Source organism: Apodemus sylvaticus, chromosome 6 (assembly GCF_947179515.1).
Source record: "Apodemus sylvaticus chromosome 6, mApoSyl1.1, whole genome shotgun sequence".
Taxonomy (NCBI): Eukaryota; Metazoa; Chordata; class Mammalia; order Rodentia; family Muridae; genus Apodemus; species Apodemus sylvaticus.
In genome coordinates, this window is record NC_067477.1 from 109,324,674 (window position 1) to 109,342,020 (window position 17,347).

Genomic DNA, 17,347 nt, shown 5'->3' on the forward strand with positions numbered 1-17,347 from the left:
TCAGACAGCCATGCAGGAGAGCCAGTGTCCTCCCTCTCCAGTGCCCGTGCCTGAGAAGGCTGGCGAGTAGAGCCACAGCCCTGCCCATTGCCAGCAACACATCAGGAACTGAAGATAGCAAAGGCTCCCTACCTGAGGGTGATTTTCATCAGCCTTTGTAGCCAAAATGCAGAAGTCGCCACACGTGGTGATAGAAATGAGGCTCTTCACATATTTAACGTATTTCTCATTGTTTTTGGTGTCCCAAAACACGACACAGTACTCAGGACGATCGGGTCTGGTGTACGCATAAACCACAGTGTTGGAACAATAGCCCCACTAGGGATGGAGACAGGGAGACATGCCAGTGAAGAAGAAAGAAGACTGCTTAGTTAGGGAAAGAAAAATCACATTATTTTTATTTTCGAAATAAGTCTAACAGCTGCTGCTATCAAGGCTAAAAAAAAAATAGATCCTATTGGAAAAAATCTAAAAGTCATAATAAGAGACAATTTTAAAAGAATACTCTACAAAAATAAACTTAGCTGTCTAGCTTTTATTAATTTGTAAAAATTAAGTGTCAGGGGTAAAAAATTTTCAATGGTTAATCCCTGCTTTGGGGATGGCCCAGAAACTGACCAACTGCTAAAAGGGTGAAATCTGGATTTCCGAGACAAAATCAAAACAGTTACTCTGTCTTTTCTCTGTTCTGGTTTTGGTTTGGTTTTTCAGAATGTTTTTATCTTTCTTTCTACATCTTATCCAAAACAAAATACAGAAGTCTCACCCCCCACACTTCTTGAGGAATAATCATGATCAGGTCTTTTGGCCACAACTGTTCACTGAGCATCTGCATCCCAGAGCCCACTGGGACCCGAGCGTGTCCACCCCGGCCTCCCTCTGTCTAGTGCACCAGGACACTCAGAGTCCTGAATGCGCTGCACTCACCGTCGGCACTAAGCCTATGTTATCACTAAAAGGTCAGTCATGCTCAGCTCTCATATCACTCACTAACATCAACTTTGGCTTTCAAAGACTTTGAATTTACAAAAATGTCATGAAGATAGGACGTTCCCAAACATCCCTCCTCCATTTCCCTGTCTTAGCTTCCATGACTATGACACATCTGTCACAACTAGAAACCCAGCATCACTGGACTGCACACTCATCACTAGCTTTGCCCTAATGTCCTCTGAGACCTCAGAATATCACAGCGGCTACATTATCCTTCGCTGTCATGTCTCCCTGGGCTCCTTTGAGCTCTCATGGTTTCTCAGTCCCCTGTATTCAATGATCTCAGCAGAAGAAAGAAGTTTATTTAAGTCAGTGCCCTCCAGTTTGGAACTGTGTGGTATTTTTCCCGTGCTTACATAATTACTGGTGTGTAGAGAGACCACCGCTGAAGTGCTCCCCTTACGTCATATGAAGGGTCTATGACCTCCACGTGACATCATGGAGGATGTTAACCCTCTCCACTTGACAAAGTGCAGTTTGCCAGCTTTGCCACTGAAAAGCTCCCTTCTTTTTCTCTTTCTAAGCTAGAAGGATGGGGGACTCCACCTCCTAGAGAGGCAGCATGTAATTTGGAATACTTCTGTAAGAAAAATCTGTTTATGTTCTTCCATTTATTTTTACTCAAATATACATCCATATCAACTCAGAAGCTCACCTTTTATAACAAGCTATAATAGAAAGCTACATTGTTCCTTTTTATTCCTCACATCCACTGACCACAGTGCAATTCTGGCTCCTGTAAGCCATAGTGGGCTGCCTACCATGTCATCCTTTTATGTCAGAACACTTCCTGGTGGCCTAGCACTATAAGACGCTCTGTGCATACCTTACATTTTCTTTACCCTAGTTCTAGAACCAGCCATTTCTCCAAGGCGTTTTGACCTTTAAACATTAAATATATAAGATCAAGCTCCCCCCTCCTGCTGTGCTATACTGAGCTGTGTGGGCTGTGTGTGCTGTGTGCTGTGTGCTGTGCGCGCTGTGTCTACCATGTATGCTGTGTGTGCTGTGCTGTGTGTGCTGTGCTGTGGGTGCTGTGTCTACCACGTATGTTGTGTGTGTTGTGTGTGCTACACTGTGTTGTAATCAAACCCCAGGGCCTTACGCATCTGCGCTACCTCTAAGCCACATTCTAACCACCTCCGAACCCTTGGGTGCGCCACCACCGCCCGGCCCTTGGGTTTTTTCAACAGACTCTCACTATATATTGCAGGTTTCCCTCAAACTCACAACCCCTCTGTCTTCATCTCCCAGATAATAATATAGGCATGAGCCACTATGCCTAAATTGCATAATAGTTTTCATTTAAAAAAAAATACCGTAAGCCTGTTTTAGATCAACTGTGTATTGTTTATCTCATTTTCCTCCTCTGATCCACTCAGCCCTTCTCCACCCTACCCCATGCCTTGGGGGGAGGAGGGTGATTTCTGAGATCACCTGTGGGCTGCTCTGCTATATGGTTCCTTTGGGGTTTGCCCGTTAGAAGGCACAAGGAAGAGGAAGAAGAGGACTGTTTATTCCCTAATCCGCCTACCATGGCCTGGGCTCATGGGTTCCAGGAACACCGTTCCCCTGCCTTGCTCGTGAGCCCAGAGCTGCTGATGGCATCAGGGACCTGCTCCGCCCCAGTGCCTGCTTTATCTCCTTTGCGCTTCCTTTCATCTCTGCCATACCCTGGGAAAAGGCCTTCTGTCACTCCTGTGAGTGTGCCATCTGTTTCCAGAGAGATCTTGACTCTTCAAGCCATTTTAACCAATTAAAGAAAAGGTTGTGACTTTTAAGAGCTTCATACACATTCTACTACTTTCTTGTTTAAAAAGCTGTAACAAATTTAGTTTAAAAAACAAACAAAAAACACACTGTTTTATAACTGCTCTTAATACCTTATAATCAGGTCGAATATTTGCAAAATATATAAAGGAATCAACAGCTAGAGCAATCTTCAGTCCGCCTCCTTCCCAAGACAGTGAGCACATCTGCTTTCCTGGAACTTTCAAAGTACCTAGGTGCTGGGGGGGGATGGAAAGTATTACAATGAACATATAAGATTCAAATGTGCTAAAACTACTCCAGAAATATCTAAAAAATAAATTTATTAATAATACCACATCTCAGAATAATGTGTATTTATGAAAACAATGCTTACATATTAGTATCTAGCATTTGTGTCTCATTATTGAGATAGGTTTTCTACAAATAAGTGATCATGTCAAATACGGTGGTGGACACCTTTAATCCTAGCACTCAGAAAGCAGAGTCAGGTGGATTTCTGTTTGAGTCCAGCCTAGTCTACACAGTGAGTTCCAGGACAGCCAGGGCTATATAATGAGAATCTGTCTCAAAGGGAAAACAAATAGATCACTCCACAATAAATTATAACTATGAAAAATTTAGAAGGGCGGGCATATACTTGTTTAATATCCAAAGACATTTAAAGTAGCATATTAAAATCCAGAAATATGAACATAAAATACATTATAATAAAATACTAATCAAGTTAGTGATTTTAAAGAGACATTTATCTGGGTCACAGAGAAAATATCCTAAATAGCTATTTGATGGCAGTTTCCTATGTCAAATGTTTAGATTTTTAAACTTACAGGTTGTAAAATGATAACTGTAATAAAATCTTACAAAACACCATTTAGATACAGGCTTGCTATCTGGAGACTGCTGCTCAAATGTCCCTCAGAGCACGTGGGGTGAGCTGGACTTCCTGCCTGTTTCCCCTGCCTATGGCCGGGCCTGCTGTAACGGGAAGACAAGTCCTGAATATGCTTACCTCACCGAACGGTGTGTAAAACTGCACGATGTTGACATCCTTGTCCTGAGTGACGACTTTCTGGGAGCCTGCCACAGCTAACACACTGCCAATGTGGTTCCACTGGATGCCAACCACATACATGCCCGTATCGATCAAAACAGGGTCTGGTCGAGAGAGAGAGAGAGAGAGAGAGAGAGAGAGAGAGAGAGAGAGAGAGAGAGAGAGAGAGAGCAAATGTGGCAGCTGAATCACAGTTTAGCCTAGAGAACTTGAGTCTTAAGAATAATTTTATATAAATATATATATATATATGTTTTGTTTTGTTTTATTTTTTGTTTTGTTTTGTTTGTTTTTTTCGAGACAGGGTTTCTCTGTGTAGCCCTGGCTGTCCTGGAATCATCTGTAGATCAGGCTGGCCTCGAACTCAGAAATCCACCTGCCTCTGCCTCCCAAGTGCTGGGATTAAAGGCCTCCTCCAACTTAAAAAAAAATAAAATAAAAATAAAAAAATAAAAAGATTCCTTACGGGGGCTGGTGAGATGGCTCAGTCGTTAAGAGCACTGACTGCTCTTCCAGAGGACCAGAGTTCAAATCCCAGCAACCACATGGTGGCTCACAACCATCCGTAATGAGATCTGATGCCCTCTTCTGGTGTGTCTGAAGACAGCTACAGTGTACTTACATATAATAATAAATAAATCTTTTAAAAAATAAAATAAAAAATAAAAAATAAAAAGATTCCTTACTTTGGTCATTCTCATGCCTCATTATTTGGCATCTCCCGTTGTCAAAACAAATCGCCAGGCACGGGCAGTCGGGCTCCACGTAGCCCTCGGTGCCGTGGTACCAGTGGATCCCAGCGATACTGATGGCGCCAGTGACGTTCACCAAGCAATTCAGTTTCATTTTCATCTAGGTAGAAGTGGTCAGCTGAGGCTTAGTAAGCGCATCCTAAAACAGGCAAGTTAATCTGCACAGGTACTGAAGGAAGAGCAGTGAGAGCAGACTTGAGATCTTCCTAGAGACGCACCGAACCTGGATAAACGACTTCTCTAACTTTCCATCTTTCCCTACGTACGAAATAAGGATGAAACCACAGAGAGATAAGCCTGGTGTGTGCTTGTTTTCCCAGCACTCCAGACACTGAGGCAGAAGATCTCAAGGATGAGGCAAGCCTCGGCTACATTGCAAGTACAAGGTCAGCCTCAACAATATAGGGAGATCTAATCTCAAAATATACATTAAAAAAAAACCTACACTCACACTCAGAGTTTTGAATGAGACTCAAATGACAGTAGAAGATCATACATTCAAGGCCAGCCTGGGCTGTAGGGTGAGATCATGTCTCCAAAAAGAAGGAAGAAAAGGTAGGACAGAGGGGTGGGAAAAGGAAGGGGAGGGGAGGGAAGTAGAGAAGAGAGGGGAGGGGAGGGGAGAGAACGGGAGGAGAGGACAGTTTTACTTCCACCAGGAAGTGAACTACAAGATGTAATTCTTACAAATAAGACCGACCTATCACTAGGTAAGAAATCTATCATGGCTCCACCTGTCAAAGCCAGAACTTTCTCCAGATCGTGTTGCCCAAGCTCACTGTCTGTTTCCTTTGCAGTTCTTGTGATAAAATACCCTGACTAAAGCAATTTGATGGCAAGAGGCACATTTTAGCCCATAGCTCAAGGGTCCAGTCCAATGTGTGTGTGCGCGTGCATGCGTGTGTGTGTGTGTGTGTGTGTGTGTGTGTGTGTGTGTGTGTGTGTGTGATGGACACCAGCACAGGGAATGGTCTTCCCATATCCATGAGCACAATCAGTCCCTCAGAGACACTCTTGGGGATTAACCTTAAACTCTTCAGGAGGGCCCTAAAGTTTGTCTCCTAGGTAATGGCTGACCAGGTTGACAAGCAACACTAATCACCATACCTGGTTATCTTTCCAGAAATTGATTTTTCTTCCTTATATACTAAATCAGTTATGATTCTTTTCACAAACAAGCTCTAATTGCTACAAAAATATCTTGGGTACCCTACATAAAAACTTTGATCCAGGCACCTGAAAACTTAAGAAGAAATGTATCCAGCACATTATCCTTTGGCTTCAATGCTATCATCCTGTCCCATCCAGCAGCAGGAAATCAGGACTAGAGCTGCCCTCTGCTGCATTAATTCACCTCAAAGGAACAAAACTTGGGCCAGAAGACTGCTTGCCTGGCAGGCAAGACACCTTGCATTAGACCCAGAACCTGCAAAGGCTGAGCATGGTGCAAGGTGCACTCCTACAAACCTTACAGCCCCAGAGGGGAGACAGGAGAAACCAAACTTCAGATATACAGCAAGCTCCAGCCTGGTCTACACAAGACTCTCTCTCAAAAGAAAATCAACTAGCCCCACCCCTGCTATGGTTACTGCTTTGTTGCTGTGAAGAGATACCATGACAAAAGCAATTTTTTCTTTTGTTTTTTTCAAGTCAGGGTTTCTCTGTGTAGCCCTGACTGTCCTGGAACTAGCTCTATAGACCAGGCTGGCCTCGAACTCAGAGATGCACCTGTCCATGCCTCTGCCAGTGCCACTACCTCTACCTCTGCCTCTCTGCCTCTCTCTCCACCTCTGCACCTCTCCACCTCTCTCACCTCTGCCTCTACCTCCTAAGTGCTGGGATTAAAGGTGTGCACCATCACTGCCCAGATCCAAGGCAATCTTATTTTAAAAAGAAAAAGATTTGATTGGAAGTTTTCATAATTTTAAAGGGTTAGTCAATGATCATCATGGCAGGAAGCAAGCAGGCATGACACTGGAGCAGTAGCTGAGAGATTTACATCCTGATCCCCAGGTACGGGGGGGGGGGGGGGGGGGAAGGAGGGGGTAAAGGAAGAGGAGGGAGAGAGGAGGGGGAGAGGGAGAGGAGGGAGAAAAGAGGGAGGAAAGGGAGAGGAGGGAGAGGGGAGGAGGGAGAGGGAGAAGAGGGAGAGGGGAGCGGAATGAGAGAGAGAAAAATAGGGCTGATGTGGGCTTTTGAACTCTCAAAGCCCAGTGCAGCAGTATAGGGTAGTACAGGGAAGTGGGAAGGGGTGGATGGGGGAACAGGGGGAGGGAAGAGGGCTTATGGGACTTTCAGGGAGTGGGGAGCCAGGAAAGGAGAAATCATTTGAAATGTAAATAAAAACTATATCCAATAAAAAATAAAATAAAATAAAAAAGAAATCTCAAAGTCCACCACCGTCACACACCTCCTCCAACAAGGCCACACCTCCCAATCCTTCCCAAACAGTTCCGCCAATGGGAGACTGAGCATTCAAACAGATAAGCCAGGGGAGCCATTCCCATTCAAAGCATCACACCACACACCCCAAAAAACTAAGATTTGTCTCTTAACTTTTAAAATTGTTTAGATGATTAGAACATTAAAACTGAATTGAAGACAAATTCTATAAATTATTTTAACTGTCATAATAAAGGCAAACATCTATAAATGATATCTAAAACAATCATAGAAAATTATTCTAATACAATAATGAATATATATGTATATATACATATACTTACTATAAAATTTCCTTGATTATCATAAATGTGTATTTCTCCATTTGCCATTCCAAAAAGTAGGATTTTACTATCTGCAGACCAGGTCACATGGCACAGCTGAATTCCCTTCAGGTCTTTACCCCAAATCCGATTTCCTAAAACAAAGCGGAGCCAGTTATAAGCAGCTCAGGGCAGTGAGCATCCAACAACTGCTTCCAAATACTGATTCCCTAAAGCTCCCTCATATTCCTCACAGCGTTCATGCAGTCACTCGATTCATTTGCTCAATAACTATCTATCAGCACCATGTAAGCTCTGTAACCCTGAGGCCGCTCCAGTGCCGGCTGTTTCACACCGTCTCCTTCTCTTCCACACTCAAGGCAGAGAGGGTCTCAGTCCTGCTCAGAAGAGTGAGTCATCTACGCTAGAGAACACACGCGCTCTCTCAAAAGCAGCTCTTCGCCCCCACACCCTCACACATTCAGGGCATAAGGAACCCAAGCTGGGCCTGTCTGCTGCACCAGCACAGCGGGAGGGGCAGCTCCCAGATGAGCTATGAGTCTATGACCAGCCCCTTCCCAGTTCTACAAAGCTCGCCCAAGAGATCATCCTCATTTCCCTTCTGTAAACTCTTTCCCCACGCCCTGGCTTACACATGTTTAAATATGCATCAAACTCCTAAGCACCGTGACCTAAAAACAAACAAAACCAAACCCCTTTGCTCGACCCTTCCCTCCTGGCTGGCTGGCCCTGTCTCTACAGTCCCTCCAGCCAGTTTTGAGGTCATTACAGTGCTGCAGGCCTCACTTCCTTGCAGTCCCCTCAACCTTACATCGCTCCAGTCTGCCTGCTGCCACACAGCACCATGAGAACGTCCTGCATGGGGCTGTGACTGCCTGCTGCTGAGGCCGGCTGACAATGGGCCTCAGCCTACCCTTTCCCTGTCCTTTTGGACCACGCTCTCTCTCGACACACTTTCCTTCTGTGAGGCTTATAGAGTCCTTGGTCACTCAGACATATCTTTTCTGGAATCCTTTTCTCCTCCTCCTAAGCTATTCCTTAGCCCTGAGACATGCTACTCACCAACCAACCCACGTGTGGCTAATACCTCAGCACACGCATCTCCTCCTCCAGGAAGACCTCCCTGATCTCCCCATCTGCCTTTGGTTGTGTTTCTACATGTTCCCTGTTATAGCGCTCATGTCATCACCACTGGCTACTGACCGGTAACAGCCTATTACTCAGGGTCACTTCTGACACACACAGGTCAGGAAAGTTTTCCCGCTGTTGTGCCATGAACTCCTCACTACAGCTACTGCTCTGCAGGCGCTCAGCTACACTGGGTGACGCAATGAACACACACAGGTGAATCTATGACAGTGATTCCAAACCATTTCCACAAGGATGATTTTTATATACACCCACGATACAGACTCACAGAAGACTCGGTCTCACTGTGGACTAGAATTTGAAGAAAGGGGTATTTTAGGCTTTGATGTATGACAATAGCAAATTCTGTTCAACTGGAAATACAGATTTTTCTCATTTAATACTTTTGAAGCTAAAAATCTACATTCTATACAACATGATATAATGCATTTCTAACCAATATGAAGATCAATTTTACAAAGGTCATATTTAAACTGATACTGAGAAATTAATTTAGCTGTTTTCAGTACCACTATAGGAAAGTGAAATAGTAGACTTATCTTGAAAATGCTTCCTGTTCAGAGGTTAAAACCACAAAGTAGTTCCTAATGTCACCAAACCAGTCACAGAAGAGATGCTTTTTGTCCCTTAGTGTTTGTTTCTCAGTTGGAATGATAATTAACCTAAGACTTTAAAGGTCAGCAAAGCCGCTCTCTGGCCCGTGTCCAGTGGCTGCATTACCGTCTACCGAGCCGACTATCACAGCTCCGTCTTCATACACGATGCAGATCTTCTGCCCATCAGCGTTCCAGCTCATGCTTCGGACCACCGACTTATTGCGATTATTGATCATCTCCTCATACCAAGAGCCTGTGTTCGCAAGTTTAAAAAAGTACAGTCAGAACCTTCATATTAGTCAGCCCAGGAGGAGATGACTCGCACCTTTAATCCCTGCACTCAGGAGGCAGAGGCAGGAGGATCTCTGAGCTTAAGGCCAGCCTGGTCTACAGAGTGAGTTCAGGATAGTCAGGGCTATGCAGAGAAAACCTGAATGAAAAAAGAAAAAAAAACTTTCACATTTATCACCTGTTACTTAAGGGTTGATAATATTTTCTGGGCATTGTCCTAGAAAATAGGACCACTAATCTTAGCACTTGGAAGACTAAGGCAGGAGAATCGTAAGTTTGAGGCTAGGTTGGGCTATGTATAGCAAGACCCTGTCAAAGAAGGAAGGAAGGAAAGAAGGAAAGAAGGAAAGAAGGAAAGAGGGAAGGAAGGAAGGGAGAAGGAAAGGAGGGAGGGAGGGAAAGAGAGAGAAGTTGCTAACTTCTAAAAACACACTCTTGGATAAATAATTGTAAGTGTTCTATAACCTAAGACATTTAACTTCAAAGCCTTCAAATCACCACAAACAAAAGTTTGATTAGGTATTATCCCTAATTGCTTCAAGATTATCATAGAAAATATCACAAATATCCCTCTCTTATTTGATATTTCTCTCTTCTTGTCAATTAAGGAAATGAAATTGCATTTGCTTTCTCAGGGCTGAAATAGAGGATTTTTCTAAAAGCTCAACTTTTACCACTGGGTGATCTATTCAGACAGTGAGGAAACATAACAATAACAGCTTTACAGGTTATTAAGCCCCTGTGATGATTAATTGTCACATTAATCATGATTAGAAATACACACATATTATTAATTAAAACTCAGTCTGTTTTTTAATTTTTTAAATATGGCCTCAGAGAGATAACTCAGCAGATAAGGGTGTTTGTCCCCAAAGCTGAGGACCAGCGCTCCATCCCTAGAACCGCGTGGCAGGAAATGACTTTTAAACACTGTCCTTCATCTCTGCACACACATCGTGACCCATTGGGCACACACAATACACACACAGAGGCACACAAAATTTTAAAGTTCAACTACAACATGACATTTTTTAATGAATTTATAATTGGGAAGCTGGACAGATGGCTCAGCATTTATGAGCAAGAACTGCAGCTGTTCTAGATGTCGCAAGTTCGATTCCCAGCACCCATACAAGGTAGCTCACAGCTGCCTGGAGCTCCAACTGCAGGGCGCTGGCTCCTGTCCCCATCCTCACACACACGTGCTCCCACCAGATGCCACACACATACACATAATACAAAGTAAATCTTTACAACGTAAGTTGTAGATAGGGTATCCAGATCGTCTTACACGTGTACATATTTAACTAAGCCTTTCTCAGCCTTAAGAATATGTATTCTGAGTTGCTTTTCCAATAATAGAGATGCATCCCAGTTAATCTTTCTCTTCTTCTCCCCTCCCCAGCCCTCCCCTTCTCCAGCTGTCTCAGAGACAAGAGGCATGAGCTATAAGTCACTCATCAGCGATGAAATAAATTGGATCCACAAAAAAAAAAAAGGAAGCTCACTGGCCCAATACAGGAAATATAATAATAAAGGAAGTCTTGCCTTTGATTTCTTCAAAAATGTGTTTTATCTAATATTAACTCCAGCTGACCACACAGGAATTAATTCTTATTGGAAATCTGGGGGTGGTGGAGTTATTTTATATGGAAACTATTCTGAGTGTCTCAGTTTATTGTGGCAATGTCAGCAGTCACCAATTCACTTTCCTAATGTGGGGTAGCAGATCAAAGAGCAGGATGCAGGCTACTGACCTGGCTAAGGTCTATTGCAGACATGCTGTTTCTCCATCCAAATACTGTGCTTGCACTCTGGTTTGTAAAAAATATCAAAGCCACTCTCCTGAGCCAGAGAGATGGCTCAGGGGTCAAAGGTGCTTGCTGTCAAGCCTGACAACCATAGTCTAACCCTAGGGTCTCACATGATGAAGAGAACCAACTCCCACAGACTGTCCTCTGGACTCCGTCTGTGTGGCAAAGGTACATATGCACAAAAGACACATTTTAAAAAAATCTTAGCATAACTCTCACATCCATAGAGAGATGATTCAGTGGATAAGAGGACTTGGCTGCTCTTGCAGAGGACCAGAGTTCAGTTTCCAGCATCCCCATAAGGTCACTCACAATGGCCAGTAACACCAGCCTCAGTGGATCTGACACCCATTGTGACTTCCAAGGCTACCTATACACAAGGCACACACACACACACACACACACACATACACACACACACACACAGAGAGAGAGAGAGAAATACTTTTTTAAAAGCAGCTCTTTTAATGTACCTTTATACAGCATCCAGACAATGATAAGCCCATTTTGATCACTGGTAGTCAACTTCTGATACTGTTCATTCCATGTTACAACTTGAACAGCACCTATAACATAAAAAAAAAAATTTAGAAACTCTAAGGTGACTATAACTTGTTTCAAAGTTGTATGTTTGTGTAAATGAGCACAAGATGTTAAAATCAAAAGTCTGTGCATAGTCAGCCTTAAATATTAAAATTTGAATATGAATATAAAAACATCATGAGCCGGGCGGTGGTGGCGCACACCTTTAATCCTAGCACTAGGGAGGCAGAGGCAGGTGGATTTCTGAGTTCGAGGCCAGCCTGGTCTACAAAGTGAGTTCCAGGACAGCCAGGGCTACACAGAGAAACCCTGTCTCGAAAAATACCAAAAAAAAAAAAAAACCATCATGATATGCCATTACTAATATTAATAATTATCTGCAACAAGGCAAAACACTCTTTTGTGTACCTCTGTCTCTCGCCTTCCAGGGCCTCTCACGACCAGCTAACAGCAGTGCCACAGAGCTGATGTGGAGCAGACATCAGCACCAAACTGGCCAGACCCCCCCAGAGGGTATTTCCTGTGCTCTCAGTCGGTGGGTCCCATAATTGATTTTCTCTTTCCCTCCCATGCCAGTTTCCCACGCTGTCCCACACCCTGGAGCACATTTAGGTTCCAGTAATGACTCATTTTGTTTTCTTAGCCCTAAATTACCTTAGTGTGCATTTCTTAATGATAGTCTCTTTATAATCCATACTACAAATATGAAATTAACACTGAAGAAATATCATCTAAGACAGTTCATTCAAATATTATCAACTGCCAAAGTGTCCTACACAGCGCTTGCTCTTCCCTCTAGGCTCCCACCTAAGTCCTGCAGTTCTACCCTTCAGCCTCCTTTAACTTGCTCACAGAATAGATCCTTTAAGAGGATAACATATTTATTTAAAATTAAAATTCCACAGACAGAGAACACAATTTTATAATGTATAAATTATAGGGTTTTCCAGATTTATCAGAGATGATATTTAATTTCTGCAAAATGTTGTATAATATCCCAATTATATCAGACATGAATTATGGTTTAATAAAAGTGATTATTTTTCAATGCTATAAATATTTAAATTTTATTTAAATATTAGTATTTCATTTAACATGTTTGTCTGACATTTCTACCTTAAGTAGATGATGGCTTAAATGTCTAAATGCTGTTTAAACATGACAAGTTAAAAAGTTATATGAAACTGGGCTGTAGTAGCATAGGCCTTTAATTCTAGCACTTGGGAGGTGGAGGCACAGGGATGGCTCTGAGTTTGAGGCCAGCCTGATCTACAAAGCAAGTTCCAGGATAGCCAGGGTCACACAGAGAAAACAAACAAACAAACAAAAAAGTTCCATGACTCACCACTGTGACCTTCAAGATTCTGGTTCATGGAAAGGTTACTAGGGGCTGCTAGGCCCCTCAGTTTTGAGTCATCTAAAACAATCAAAAAGAAGTCTTTGATTAAATATATAAAAGCAAAAGGTACATGATTTTGGCATTATCTTGAGTTATGAGAAGGGTGTGTATCTGTGAGATGGTATAAGGTTTTTACAGTGTTCTTTCTTCTGACCTATTTTTCTCCTGGTACGAATGTGAGCAGTCACATACAGATGCCTTGTGAGACATTGTTCTATCAAAATAAAGCAAAGTGCATGAAGACTTAGCTCAATGTACTAAATATACAACCACCATTACTTAATATCCTCTTCAGATATCTTAAGTAAAAATGTATATAGACATAAATTAAGATCTGTAAAAACATTTAAGGGATTAAATAGCTAAGAGTTTAGAATCTAGTTTTTACTAGTTTTCATACATTCATTCATTCATTCAACAAATGGTGATATGTGCACTGTGCCTAGGCACTATGGAAAATTCTGGCAATGAAATAAACAAAACAGTCCTTTTCCTTCCAGAAAGCTTGTTTTCCATGGGAGCGGGAGGGTCAGACATTACATACATGTAATTATTATTTGGGAAAGTGGAGGCAAAATCAGAAACAGTAACAGAGCTGGTTAATTTAGAGAGACGTGGCACCGGGGAAGCTTTCTAAAGAAATAATATCTTAGCTGAGATGGCACTGTGGCAGCAAGATGCCAGGACTGGGTGCTCTCCCGGGACAGCAAACGGAGAGTGAAAGGACTCTGTACCTTACAGGAACCAGAAGAGGACCTGTGCAGACAACAGGGGGAAATGACCACACGCAGAGCTGCAGTGACAGCCACAAGAAAAGTCATGACATACTTAAGGAAATGACAACAACTTTACAGTGTATAATCACTTAGAAAATGTGTTAGACATAAAACAGAGCACCTAAATCCTTTATTTTAAGTATACAAATATTATGATAACCTTGAGTATTTGTGAAGATGGGAATGATAAAACTCAATCCTTAGGAAATCTGTTCTCTATGATACTACGAGAGGGCTGAAAAGATGGTTCTGTTAAGAACATTCTGCCAGAGGACCCAGGCTCAATTCCCAGCACCCACAGGGCAGCTCACAAATGTCTGTAACTCCAGTTCCAGGGAATCTGACACCTTCACACATACATGCACTGGCAAAACACCAATGAACATAAAAGATAAATAAAGCATTTTTAAAAGACGCTGTAAAAAAAAATTCCTTATTCTCAAAACAGAGAAAAATCCCTCAAGTGTTCTCTAAAACCATCAGTTCTAATTATCTGGCTGCTATCTCAGTAACTTTCTCAATAATATAAAGACACAGTCAAACACTGCACTGAGTAAGAAAGAATAAATGTTAACTCTGGTATGGTAGTACACATCTTTAATCCCAGCAATCAGGAAGCAGAGGCAGGATTTCTGAGTTCTAAGCCAGCCTGGTCTACAGAGTGGGTTCCAGAATAGCCAGGGCTGCACAGAGAAACCTTATCTTGAAAATGCCCCCCCCAAAAGTTCTCAAATGTGTGAATGTCTGTGTGTGTGTGTGTGTGTGTGTGTGTGTGTGTGTGAGAGAGAGAGAGAGAGAGAGAGAGAGAGAGAGAGAGACTTTTTAAAAGATCAAGTGGAAATAAAATCAAGCTGGCTTGAGAACAAAAATCTGATAGTACTGACAGATAGATAGAGAGAGAGAGATAGAGAGATAGATAAATTCTTTTTTTTCTTTTTTTTAAATATTTTTATTTTCTATATTCCTTGTTTACATTCCAAATGACTTCCCCTTTCCCGGATCCCCCCTCCCTATATGTCCCATAAACCTTCTTCTCTCCATCCCTTCTCCAATCACCTCCCTCCTTTTTCTCTGTCCTTATATTCCCTTCCCATGCTAGATCAATCCTTTCCAGGATCAGGACCCTCTCCATACTTCTACATGGGAGTCATTTGTTATGCAATTTGTGCCTTGGGTATTCAGGGCTTCTGGGCTAATTAATATCCACTTATCAGAGATTGCATTCCATGTGTATTCTTTTGTGATTGGGTTACCTCACTTAGGGTGATATTTTCCAGATCAAACCATTTGCCTAAAAATTTTGTGAATTCATTGTTTCTAATTGCTGAGTAGTATTCCATTGTGTAAATATACCACATTTTCTGTATCCATTCGTCCTTTGAGGGGTATCTGGGTTCTTTCCAGCTTCTGGCTATTATAAATAAGGCTGCTATGAACATAATAGAGCATGTGTCTTTATTGCATGCCGGGGAATCCTTTGGGTATATGCCCAGGAGAGGTATAGCAGGGTCCTCTGGAAGTCTCATGTCCAGTTTTCTGAGGAACCTCCAGACTGATTTCCACAGTGGTTGTACCAAGATAGATAAATTCTTACAAAAAAATCACTTTACTGCTGGACCTAAAAAGGCTTAATAAAAGAATGTGCCAATAAAGAAAGTGTCTCCTCGGGAGATGGCTCAGTCAGTAAAGTGCTTACTGTACAAGTGTGAGGACCTGACCTCAGAGTTCCAGAACTCATACACAACACAGGTATTGGAGCATACGCCTGTAATCTCAGAGATGAAACAAGAGGCAGACACAGACGGGTCCCTGGAAGCTTCTAAGCCAACTAGCCTGTCCTACATGGGAACTTCTCAGGCTAATGGTAGACCCTGTCTCAGAAACAGTGACAGTAGGGGCTTGAGAGATGGGTCTGTGGTTAAAAACACATGTTGTTCTTGGAGAGAACCAGTAGTCAGTTCTCAGCACCTACAGACCATCTTTAACTACCTGCAAAGGAAAGGACCCCATGCCCTCTTCTGGCCCCCACAGGCACTACATGCATGTGAAACCACCAAATACATTCAGGCAAAACACCCATACACATAAGAATAAATCCCTTTTTAAAAAATTAAAACTTCATAATGACAAATACCATAAAGCCACTAGCCACTTCTTTCTACCAATTTCACACATCTGTAGTGGTGATGATCACTTACCTGTCTGTGTCTCTAGTCTCAAAACTTTCAGTAATCCATCCTCACCACCACATGCTATGAACCCTTGGTCCTTGTTCCAGGATATACATTTCAGCTTCACATTATTGGGCACAGCAATCTGTAACAAGAATCACAGTGATGCTAGCTTTTGACGAAGGAGCTGGAAAACAGCCATCCCGGAGACATCGACTGACGAACATCTTCCAAGAAGAAACCTCCTCGAACTTTGTCGTGGAGCTTGTTACCAATCCCAACACTTAGGAGACTGAGGCAGGAGGATCTCAAGTTGGAAGCTGGCCTGAGCTTCACAGCAATATCCTGTCTCAAAAAAGAGTACGAAAAAGGGAGAAGAAAGAATAACGCCCTGCAGAAAAATGAGCTATTATGAAAATGGCTGCAGTCCTCTTAGATGTCCCGAGCTCTAGCATTCTGTAAAGAAGTGCACATAAAGGAGGGGGTTGGGGGATCACCTCATGGATTCTTTAAAGGCGGGAAATGAGGCATAAATCCGTACATTTTTTTCCTCTCTTAGGGCAGCCTGTGATAATCTATCATCTGGATCAACAAGTAGCAGAGGAAAGACCACCAGTGCTTGGTGAACACTTTTTATCTCTAAAAAGAAACTTGGCATGACTAGAATGTGGAAGAATCCTGATTTAAAAAAAAAAAAAAAAAAAAGCTGCTGGCTTGGCCAAGGACTGCCCGGGCTCAGAGACCCGCGGGAGGAGATAGGTGACAGGAAGATGGAGCCGCTGCCGGGACAGCCTCCTGCAGTCCCAGGAGAAAGAGGGCACCGGCGGGCTACAGGAATGGAGGCGGCGCGATGGCGGTCCCCAGGAGAAACTCACTTTCTTGCTCAGGTAGAAGAACATCGTGGGAACTCGGAGAAGACGGCCCACCGCGGTCAAGGCCCGCTATGTGTAGCGGGTTCTACTCCTCCATTTGCGAGCACTGGTGGCTCGGAGAAGCTCCCGTCGCCTGGCAACCACCGCCGCCCAGTCGCATCCGGGGCGCTTAGAGAACTTCCGGCGTGGCCTCTGGCCGGGTGCTGGTTGTTGTGCGCCTGCGCGGGCGATGGACCCGCAGTGTAATTGATGTAATTGGTGTGGGGTGAAGTCGACCGGTTCTTCCCTGCCACTGGGCCTGTATCTCGGCTTTGAGCCTTTCTGCTCTCAGGTTAGCGACCTGCCATCCGTGTCGCCCCCAGCGCCATCCCTTCATCCCCGCCGTTGGGCTAAACCACCACGCTAACAGCCGTGCATCAGGTGTCAGTGTAAGTTAAGAGA

The 17,347-nt window shown here is 43.2% G+C and overlaps 1 protein-coding gene across 2 annotated transcripts in view; it reads right to left on the reverse strand.

The window, feature by feature from the left end:
• The window catches only part of Wdr35 (WD repeat domain 35), a 56,904-nt gene extending 39,850 nt beyond the window's left edge, over positions 1-17,054 (reverse strand). For both annotated transcript variants that reach the window (XM_052186124.1, XM_052186122.1), the window contains exons 1-10: positions 16,910-17,054; positions 16,062-16,179; positions 13,034-13,105; positions 11,619-11,711; positions 9,165-9,293; positions 7,296-7,429; positions 4,504-4,669; positions 3,776-3,921; positions 2,877-3,002; positions 133-318 (exon numbers count right to left, since the gene is read on the reverse strand). In XM_052186124.1, coding sequence (XP_052042084.1) covers positions 133-318; positions 2,877-3,002; positions 3,776-3,921; positions 4,504-4,669; positions 7,296-7,429; positions 9,165-9,293; positions 11,619-11,711; positions 13,034-13,105; positions 16,062-16,179; positions 16,910-16,933 — 1,194 coding nt within the window. In that variant the 5' untranslated portion in view covers positions 16,934-17,054. The remainder of the gene's footprint in view (positions 1-132; positions 319-2,876; positions 3,003-3,775; positions 3,922-4,503; positions 4,670-7,295; positions 7,430-9,164; positions 9,294-11,618; positions 11,712-13,033; positions 13,106-16,061; positions 16,180-16,909) is intronic.
• Positions 17,055-17,347: the final 293 nt, after the last annotated feature.